Source organism: Brachypodium distachyon, chromosome 1, assembly GCF_000005505.3.
Source record: "Brachypodium distachyon strain Bd21 chromosome 1, Brachypodium_distachyon_v3.0, whole genome shotgun sequence".
NCBI classification, from domain to species: domain Eukaryota; kingdom Viridiplantae; phylum Streptophyta; class Magnoliopsida; order Poales; family Poaceae; genus Brachypodium; species Brachypodium distachyon.
Genome location: NC_016131.3, coordinates 13916834 through 13927500, shown reverse-complemented (window position 1 = coordinate 13927500; position 10667 = coordinate 13916834). Strand labels below are relative to the sequence as shown.

At 42.4% G+C, this 10667-nt stretch overlaps 1 protein-coding gene across 2 annotated transcripts in view; it reads right to left on the bottom strand.

The window, feature by feature from the left end:
- Nucleotides 1-10663, bottom strand: part of LOC100824238 (nuclear pore complex protein NUP214) — an 11677-nt gene extending 1014 nt beyond the window's left edge. Inside the window, exons 1-17 of one of the 2 annotated variants that reach the window (XM_024457817.1) lie at nucleotides 10615-10663; nucleotides 9438-9655; nucleotides 8853-9021; nucleotides 8173-8322; nucleotides 7361-7485; nucleotides 6645-6757; nucleotides 6352-6494; nucleotides 6085-6247; nucleotides 5770-5948; nucleotides 4888-5648; nucleotides 4379-4531; nucleotides 4206-4263; nucleotides 3546-3679; nucleotides 3339-3463; nucleotides 2574-2892; nucleotides 2153-2360; nucleotides 76-2055 (exon numbers count right to left, since the gene is read on the bottom strand). In XM_024457817.1, the coding sequence (XP_024313585.1) occupies nucleotides 76-2055; nucleotides 2153-2360; nucleotides 2574-2892; nucleotides 3339-3463; nucleotides 3546-3679; nucleotides 4206-4263; nucleotides 4379-4531; nucleotides 4888-5648; nucleotides 5770-5948; nucleotides 6085-6247; nucleotides 6352-6494; nucleotides 6645-6757; nucleotides 7361-7485; nucleotides 8173-8322; nucleotides 8853-9021; nucleotides 9438-9655; nucleotides 10615-10648 (5032 nt within the window). In that variant the 5' untranslated portion in view covers nucleotides 10649-10663. Of the gene's footprint in view, nucleotides 1-75; nucleotides 2056-2152; nucleotides 2361-2573; nucleotides 2893-3338; nucleotides 3464-3545; nucleotides 3680-4205; nucleotides 4264-4378; nucleotides 4532-4887; nucleotides 5649-5769; nucleotides 5949-6084; nucleotides 6248-6351; nucleotides 6495-6644; nucleotides 6758-7360; nucleotides 7486-8172; nucleotides 8323-8852; nucleotides 9022-9437; nucleotides 9656-9731; nucleotides 10174-10614 lie in introns of those variants that run through there. The other variant, XM_010235474.3, reaches the window with a different exon arrangement.
- Between the last annotated feature and the right edge of the window lie 4 nt (nucleotides 10664-10667).

Sequence of the window (10667 nt, the reverse complement as noted above, 5' to 3'; positions counted from 1 at the left end):
TCACGAGCATATATAGATATAGGTCATAGTGCAGAAGTATCTGTCCAAAATAGAGCAATAATCTAGAGATCTCACCACCACCGAAGCCACTTCCCTGGACAGCACCTCCAAAACCACCAGCAGATGTAGCTGCAGCAGCAAAACCACCAGTTTTGGAGGCAAGAGAAGCAAACCCTCCACCGGTAGCAGCGGCAGCAAACCCTCCACCAACCGAAGGAGCAGCTGCAGAGAAGGCCCCACCTGCTGCAGCACCAGCAAATCCCGAATTACTGGAAGGTACAGAGGCAAAAGCCCCAGAAGAGGATCCGGCAAATCCACCAAAGCCTCCCAACTGGCGTGATTGTCCAAAAGAACCCAGAACAGATCCAAGCGCCTGCTGACCACCAAACTGTGCAGGCTGCCCAAACCCTGACTGCTGTCCACCCCCAATTTGTGCAGGCTGCCCAAATCCTGTCTGTTGCGCAGCTCCAATTTGTGCTGACTGACCAAATCCTGACTGAATTTGTGCTGGCTGACCAAATCCTGACTGAATTTGTGCTGGCTGACCAAATCCTGACTGAATTTGTGCTGGCTGCCCAAAACCTGCCTGCTGACCAGCTCCAATTTGTGCAGACTGCCCAAATCCCGATTGCTGTCCTGATCCAACCTGTGCAGGCTGTCCAAATCCACTAAGCCCACTTGAAAATGTAGTAGAAAATGTACTCGAGCTAGTTGATTGAGATGGCTGTGCTGGCTGGGCTGAAGGAATGCTCAGTGATGCTGGACGGAAAAGCTGTCCTGGAATGGTAGTCAACGTAAAAGGTGAACCTGAGCTTTTATTGTCTGATGTACCAAAGGAGCTCCCAAAAGGATTGGATTTTTTAGGACTCGAAGAAGGCGCAGACCCAAGACCAAACCCACTAAGGGCTCCCAAGTTGAGATCTGCCTTTCCAGAAGGAGACTCCTCTTCCATATCATCTTCATCTGATGAAAGATTGCTTGGCCCTGCATCTTTTCTTGTGGATGTAACAGCAGCAGGTTCTGCTGGCACAATTTTAGGTGCGGAGGGAGGATTAGAAGGTAAACTGCCACTGGTCACTTGAAGCAATGAAGTTTTGTTTTCTGTGGTTGGTATGCCTGTTGAAGTAGCAATTGCAGAGACTGTAGTTCCAGTTACCTCTGATGTCACTTCAGGTTTAGATTCATTTTTACCAAGATCAGATGATGACTCCTTAACAGGTGTTGGGATAGATGGACGGGAGCTAGACACAGTACCCTCATGTACTGTTGGGGAAGTTTCTGGGATTGATTTCTGTGGTGGGAATATGGAAGAAACTGCCGGAGATGAAACATCTGAATTCTTTGAAAGTGATGCTTGCATGGTTGATGTGGGTGGTGCAGCTGAAGAGGAAGCACCTAAGTTGATAGAGAACGAAGACGATTGTGACATTGGTGAAAATGCATGAGGTTGGGGTGCCACCTGGGGTGTACCTTTCACTGAGCTTTGCACAGTATCACTAACTCCACCAAGTCGAAAAGGCTTCCCATGAACCACTGCAGGATCAGAAGGTTCAGAAGATAAAGATGGTTTATTGAGATCTCTAAATATACCCCCCATATTCTGTGGAGAAATGCCCAATCCTTTTGTGCTTCCCAAAGATGATATAGCCTGGTCACCGTATCTGCTCTTCGTAGTCAAGGTAGAACCAGTTCCAGATTCCCCAGACAATGTTTTCACAGGCAGTGAGCTCGTCATTGATGGTAACGTATCTGGCCGTGCATTTGCAGGAGTTAAAGTGGTTTTGAAGGTCAGAGAATTTGACTTAGGCATGGCATGAGTTGTTCCAAAGGATGCAACATTGGATGAACTGATACTATCCCTCGCATCCTTCTGCTTATAACTGAATGATAATGGTGAAGATGGTGCCAACTTTGAAGGCTGACCAGCACTTCTCATCTGCCCTGGTAACTCAAGATGCTTTTGCTCCGAGCCTTGAGATGACCCAGCGGGTTCCTTTGCCCATTTGAACAAAGAGCTGTGCTGGGGCCCGGATGTCTTTGTTTTTTCATCGAGCACTGTAAAACAAACGGACAGAAAGTTGTAACAATGTCTATAATAAGGGTCTCCTTGAAATACCAAAGCATCTATTGAAGCATAAGGCTAATAACTTACCTTCACTTGGAGAATGCAGCCTGCTTGCATACGATTCTACTATGGAGGAACTGGAGCTACCACTAAAATTTTCCTGGGAAAGAGCTGCCATTTGAGAATCGAACATTTTCTTGTTTGACCTGAATGGCAGATCACTGCTGATCTTGAGGCGTTGTTGCTGCGCTATTCTTTTTACTGTGGTTTTCTGTGGCTCCAAACTAGCCAAACTCTATTAAAATTGACAAGTATTTTTTTTATTAGATCCGCGACCAGTTAACCACATCGAACACCAAAATGATATAGAACAAACATATGTCAAAAGAAAGGAAGAAAATGATATTTACACGAGGGGGTTAAAGGGAAATAAAGATCAATATCTTCCGTGTAAATCATGTGCATATTAGATACAAATGCAAAATTTGGTCTGAGTTCAATAATTTACCCTATCCAGTGATTCTCTCCTCCTTCGTGCAGTCTCAGGCTCAGCAATCTTGGAAGGTCCTAGCATGCTCTTTGTGTGTTCTTTAGTTGATGGAAACCCCTGAATTAACTTGGAAGGAGTACCAGCTGAAAATTTGGGTGCATCTGACGGATGGGCTAGACCGATTGATTCAAACAACTCTTTGGTCACTGTCCCACGCTTCTTAGAAGGAGAACTTATATTTAGTGCAGATACCTGCTTCGAAAGGCATTCAGATAGTTGCTCGGCTGCTGCTAATTGCGAATTCAGTGCATTGTACACACTGGATAATTGTGTCTGACTGTAAAATAAATGGTGGTATCAGGTTCAAAAAAAGCTTATATAAATGGATGACACGAAAGACATACATGGTAGGAACACAAGAAATTGAGCAAGTTGACAAAACATTTTTCTGAACTAATTAAACTATAGTTCTATCATTATGGCACAATCACAACCAACAGAACGTTTGGGGTACCATAAAGCGAGAAGATTACAAGTCAAAGCAATTTCAACAAGCTAACAAAATCACAATAATGTGCAAGCAAAAAAAAAATCATGCACTTTATGCCAAGAGAGATATACGGGTCACTCAGATCACAAAATGAACAGTCCAGTAAAATGATTGATTTCACTATGAATATTCACAAGAGTTTCTGATTGAATACTGAAAACTTTTGTTACCATTTGATGTCATCGCAAAATGTATTAGGGAATTTCTACCAAGATAGTATAGTAGGTGCATACCTAGAACGCGACTTGTTAGAATAAACAGCTCTGCGACTAGAAGCAACTCTTCCAGTGTCACCAAATTTGTTCATCTCCAGATTATTAAAGTGCCTCTCCAGCTCTACCAGCTGATTTGTCAAATTCTGGATGATTAAAAAAGAGAGGCAATATTAGTTCATTGATATTACCACTAAAAGAAGGTGTCAAAGACTAGTACAGTGATACCTGATTAGCTTTGAGAATGTTTTGCCTCTTCACTTCAAATTCAGGACTCAATTTCTGACGATTCCATATATCCCAGTATTGAGTATCTGAAGATTGACTGAGAATTCCCTTCATATAAGCTTGCCTAGCAGAAACTGAACAGAAATGGAAAATAATGTTAGTCAAATGTTATTATTTGCCCTTTCCCAATAACAAGGGACAGGCGCAAAAGTCCCTTCTCGAATAAAGGCCAGCTCTATTCTTTTCATCGGCTCTATTTATGAACTATCAGATAAGAAAGAGGAATAACTGTTTATTTCTCCAGCCACTACACTTCCATGTTAAGGGTAGTTAAAGCTTAAAAATACCAGCAATAACTCCAGAATTCCTATAATCAGAGATCATGTAGTAAACTATTCCAAAAGCAGAAGGCAGCATGTTCTACTTGGTTTACGTTCACTGATTATTCGGTGAATGTTTTTGTTCAAACAATGGCAACAAACCAAGTGTGTGGGGAATTCCGCTAAATATCTGTTACAAACAAGTGCTGACCTATGGTCTTTCAAACAAGAAAGGATGATGATCAAATTATTTCTTCCAGGTATAAATATATTAAATACAAGTACTAGGTTAAGGTGAACAGCACCTATTTTTCTATTTCTAGGTATAAATAGGAAGTACCTTGGAACATCTTATTTCGCAGATCTTCAGTTTTTGAATATTTTTCCTCTACTTTGTTCTGGAGATCAAAGTCAAAGTAAAACATGCTTAGTAACAATTTTGAACAGCTAGCACTGCAAAATAACATCTAAAAATACATGAGAAAAGGGTCTGGATCAAAATAATTTTATTACCTTGAAGACCTGCAGTAATTCCATGAAATTTTGCAGATCACCCTCAAGCACTGAAAGAGGATGCTGCTGCGAGGTTATGCAGGCATCTATGAAACCCCCATCCTTTTCGATGTATGCCAGGAGGGTGTCTAATTCCTCTGTCATATCATTTATCTGTTTAATGAAAGGGCAAGAACTTAGTGGTCAAAACAAAACCTTGCTCGGTGAGGCAGCAAACTGTACCAGGGGAAAGGATAACATTTACAAGGGGAACAAGGTCCTAACATGAAACAACCAAAGAGAAGAAACAAGAAATAAAACAGACATCTGACTGGTGCAGAACATAAATGCTCTAGTTTAAATTCTATGGTGCCATAATATGCTGAAGTTAGAAAGGTGAAAATCTTTAGGAAACTCAATCCTATTGGATAATTGTGATACATATGTATATCATGGTGAGTAAGAAAATCAGGCCACATCGAAGCATAATAGTAAAAAAAACTGTAGTTAAAACATTTATGCGATCTTACACTGTAGAACTTTTTAGATAGATCTTGTTCAGTATTGCCTAACTTGAAACTTCTTGAATCCGCTGATGTATGTGCCCTGCTGTTATGTGGTTTGCCAATGGTTTGCTGTGGCGAAGGTGATACACGGGAGGTAGCAACTGCTTCGAGATTTCCTGTCGCAAACCCAGTAGATGAAGATCCGACTGGAGTAGGTTTATTTGGAGAAATCAACGGTGATGACATAGAACTTAAACCAGCCGAGGAACCAAGAACTTTCCTCTCAGTAGTGCAGCTGGTTTGAGGCGAGTAACTTCCAAAACTAGTAGCCTCATTTCTTTCTGCAGCCTTAAATGGAACCAGTCCATCAGAGGTGAACACTGATGATTTAAAACTAGGGTTCCCACCATCTTTTTCAGTATTCTGAGACCCCCCGAATGATCCCAGTGGTTTGGTTAAATCAAACCCACCTTTTCCAAGTTGGCTGTTTACAGAAGTGCTGCCGCTGTTCAGTTGTGAGGAAGAAACTAATTCACTAGATCCCTTGCTTCCTGTTGAATTCAGGCCTACATTATTAGCAGTAGAAAAACTGAAAGGCATCCCAGGTTTTATGTTGCCTGTTGGTGCTAAGATAGAGGCAGGTGCGGACGGGAATGCCACATTCACTTGCTTAGCACTCAAGGACTTCTGATCAGAAGAGATAGACAACGAACTGCTGGCAATGTCCTTGTTTTTCGAAACTGAGGAACTGCTTTTAATATCTCTCGGTTCATGATGCCCTCTTTCTACAAGGATATAGAAGGCAGCAGAATTATTAGGTACCCAAAGTACTTGAGATATATAGAAAAGCAGCCGAACAAAGATGCAAGAGAGTAGCTCCTGCGTAGCAGCATATCAGTTTCATACCTGCTTGTGCACTGGATGGCTCAGCCCCAGGTTCCACGAGCAGACTCTTGGCCACTGGGCTTGTAACACTTGGAGTCAAATCCTTTCCAGACACAGTTGCAGGTGAATTTGTTTTATTCACATTACTGTCTTCAATGGTATACGGACTTGTTTGGGGTAAATCAGAAGGGTCAGAAATCCTAAATAACATATCGATGTCAACATAACTGAGATTATTCAAAAAAAAAGTGGCAGTATATTGGAATGCAGTGAAGGAAGATGAACAATTTTTTACTGTAACTTTGGCACTGCCAAGTTTCAACAAAGGATACACACCTGGCAAGATAATATATAATTAGTTTTCCTTCACCAGTCAAACACAGTAGAATGTGCTGAGGGGCAACCTCCTTTTGTTCAGGTCCAACTAGTACTGTGATCTTCTGAAACAAGGAAACATTCTCCACACCAAATCCCAATATGACATTGTCATCACCATTCTCTGAAATGCCAAAATTTGAGTATATCAAGCCCAAAAGTGTCTATATGTTGTTTCCAAAGTAAAGTGTAGTGAGTTTTCTTGTTGTTTTCTGAGCTATCTCATACCTTGCAGATCAATCCTAGGACTATATTTATCCTCCAGCATTTCGAGGTATACCACATTTCTTTCATCGTCAGTTGTGGACGGCCATTTCAAAAGCGAAATGTGGTCATTGATGCTCTTTTTATTTGAAACCACCATGAGATCCCTGGCAAATTAGAAAAAGATATCAAATATTACATGTGTGACAAGATAGACACCTTCAACAAATACTTTTTATATTCTTATTTACCCATATGGAACACAGGATGAATCATTTACAAACTCAATAACAAAATTCAGGACAGGTTTTGCATACCAGCGATGCAGATAGCCCAATAGCAAATTTGGTCCAACTCTAGATGGTAAAATGTCATCCATGATGCCTTGGAAAAAATCCACATAGGTAAAAACAACCGGCTTGCTTGAGCTCTGTAAGGACATAAAGAAAACGGCCACATTAACTTCAGCCTCTCAGCACTGCAATTTATAAGTCACATAAGCACAAACTAGAATATCATTTGAAGTTATTGATATCACCACAACTCAAAAGCATCTGACCTCTTGGGCAGATGACACAATAAATTTTTTTTACGGATGCTTCCAGTTCTGATTAATGAAAAAGTGTATCACATTCCTAGACTTGAGCACAACTTGTCCACATAGTGCAAACACAACTTTGGCACAAAGAAATCCCAACCAACAACATGAGGAACGTCAAGAGTAACATTCATATAATGGCGATGACTTTTGAAAAGATCAAAACAAAACATTGAGATAATGGCGATGGCTGTTGGTGAACAAAAAGATTAACATTCCCTTATTGCCCACACTTAGTCTTGTGTACATGAATATGCTTAAAAGTAAATCCTTGCTAATTGAGAAAACTTTACGCAAGCATGTTCCAAGAAAGAGCATTTTGCAAATGACACTTTTGCCAAAGAAACGCCATACAATGTGAATCAAAAGAGGAGGGGCAGACAAAACTAGATTAACAATTGATCTCAACAGAAAATTAAGTAAAAGAAAATTAACCTCAAAAAATGTATCTCCTCCACTTCTTATAACTTGGACCACATAATTCTCTTCGTTGCCTTCCTCATTCAATTGAACACAACCAACAACAATGCTATCATCACGCACCCAACCAATGGCATCCACTGATAAAAAATAGAAAATATAACATAAAAAAGGAATCATGATAACATCTACTTAACATAATTTGATGTATTGGATGGTGTATCTGCAAGGACAAGATTAACATAAAGAGTTAATGATCTAATGTCTGGAGAAGGAAATTGTGAAACCACAAAGGTCATGGAATAGATGTTCCACTCAAACTAAACTACATCGTTTTTAATATCATTTCAAAATTTGCCTAAGGAACACTATCGTTCAATGGTTACAAGATGACATGATACAACTTATATTTGTGGTGCAATTCACAAACACCTTTTCCACCGGACTGTTCATCCTGCAACGCGGTCATACTTGTGAACTGTGTGCTGCACCAGCTGCTCAGTCATTTTAGGCCCAAAGAGAATCAAGTATGCTAGTGTCATAAACTACAACTACAGTCCAATATCTATTTTTCAAATCAGAGAACATATCGTCAGTCAGCAACGAAACAAGCTAATTCTAATTGTAGCAACGCGATTACATTTGTGACACCATTCTATAGTGCTGCAATCAACCACGAGGCCATTAGGCGTAACTGTATACTCACAAAACAGGGGGCAGGTGGATTAAGTGTGAAAAGAAGAAGAATAGCAAGATGATTGGAGCAACTCAAAAATTCATGCTATACCGGGGGCATAGACCAGAAAAGAAAGTGTAAGTTCCTTTACCTTTGATATCGGTGTCCTCTGGATCAGTATCATCAGGCCACAACTGGAACAAGAGGGTCATGCAACATGTTTCTTTCAAATCTGATGATAATATCCTGAGTGAATTCTCCCTTGCAACAACAATATGGTTTCCATCCTTGCAACAGTCAACTGCATATATTTCAGAAAGATGGACAACTTCAGTACAACTAAGATACTGATGATTAACTTCAATACAACATATGAGTTACAAAGCTTCAAAAGATGACACATATGAACCCCATAAAATGAGCCAGTGACTGAAAATAAATACTATATTTCGCATCATCACTATTGTTATATACTAGGTCCTTAACAATATTAATCGGGTTATTATTATTGTAAATACTAAGAGTTACAAAGAATAACTGTCGGTGGATGAAACTACCAATCAGTAGCAGTACATGTTATAGCGCAAGTAACATGAAGTTTTTCTTATTTCGATCCTCAATAATGTGAACATATATTTTCAAATAAATTGCCCTCCTCTATAATATGAGTACATGTATGTAGGAATTAATACATGATCAAAACCCAACCTGTTGCTTCTCTAAAAGAAAACAACTAACATGTATACTAGAGCACGATCTCTGGTCCAAATAGTGGAAGTTACGAAAGTAGAAGTATATCAATTCGTGCAAGGTGTAGGAGAAGACACGAACCAGCGTCAACACTTTCCATTACATCCTTCAAGCCTTCTCTCAAACTCCCTTGAGAAAGCAATCCACTATTCGAGAGTACAATGTAGGCTTTGGAGTCATGATTTAGCCACTTGAAATCTTTAACGGTGTCAGATTGTCCCAGGCTACATGATGAAGACGGCTCGACATCCTATTTAGCAAAATTATTGAGGAAACATGATGATCTTGACAGAAGCAGCTTACTATATATCTATTGACATAGTGCAAACAAGCGATACCGAGAACATATATCAGATCAATGAATCTCCTGCTGACGCACACTACCATTTATTATACAGAAACACACAGCATATCCAGTAATTCAGAATGAACAAGCAGTAAAACTGGCATCGCTGAGAGTCACCAGAGTATTGAGAAACCGATTGAGATGTATATAGATGCCATTAGCTCATCACTACCGGCATACACAAACATACAACTCAGAAATTGCTGTGGGAAATGGACTTAATCACAGACACTCCCATTTATCGTACTTGTTGCGCTGGCCTAGACTGGCATCTAGCATTCCAAGCTATTTTGTGGGGGAACTGAAGGAGATGATCTAACCTTATCAGTGAGCAAGGAAGCAGGCGAGAAGAAGTGGATCTCAGTGCCCGTACAGGCAGCCAAAACAGAGTCGTCGCCGGAGAGCGCCAGGAGGGAGACCCCAGGGAGAGGCACGTCGGCGACGCAGCAGTCCCGCGCGCAGCGCGTGCTGGCCTTGCCCTTGGCTCGCGCCTCCTTGCTGGCCTCGATCAGCGCCTTGGTCCTCACGGCCATAAACCCTGGAAAGCGAAAACAGACATGGCGGTGAGACAGGAATGCCGGTTGGCTGCGTCAGGGAGGCGGAAATGATAATACCGTTGGGGTGGGCGAGGAAGACGGCGGCGTGGCGGTCGGAGACGGCGAGCGGGCGCGCGGGAGGGGAGTGGAGGTCGAAGAGTGGGGGAGGGGAGGAGGCGGGGGGCAGGACGGGGATGGGGTCGCCGGCGAGGCGGAAGACAAAGTCCGCCGTGCCGTCCTGCGGGCCCTCCACCTCGTCCGAGAGCTCCAGCTCGCGCGGCGCCACCATGGCTGCCCCCCTGCTAGGGTTCTGAGCGGCGGGAAGCTGGAGGGGCTGGAACGGGCGGAGCGGAGAAGGTAGCCGGTGGGGGGGTTTCGAAGGTTTTAGGAAGGAAGCGGCGCGGATGGGTGGGTGGGTTAGCGTGGTGTGTAAGCTAGTGTGAGCCGCGTCGCGGCGGCGAGGGGCGGAGGCTTCCCGCTTCCCGGCGGTGCGCAACGGGAGGCAGGCAGGCAGCTGGAAGCCTGGAACCGTGGCCTGTGGGCTACATGTAACAACGGGCCTTCTGGGCTTCAACCGTGGGGCTAATGGAAATGCTGGGCCTTCTTTCTTTCTTTAAGCTTGTATTGGGCTTTTCCTTTCTTAGTCTCTTCTCCTGTTGTGATTTTCTTTTCTTTTTTTGACGGGAAATTGTGATTTTCTTTTTTACGGATACAGTTTTGTGATTTCATTTGCAACTAAGGATGAGAAAACTTAACAAGAAAGTTTTTTTTTCATCTTCACAAATCTACGACGAGTAGAAAAGTAGCCGTCGATGGAAGAAGCCGGAGAGCACGTGAACGTCCGGGGAGACGAAGAAAGACACAGGGAAGCCTGACGGACCGGACAGCGACACGACGACCAACCAACCCAAAACTTGCAAGAGCCGGGCAAAGCAACGACGTGGAGAAATGGCGAACGCACCTTGATTTCCGCTTCTAGCCTTTCTTCCGTACATCTCGCACGCATCGACCCTT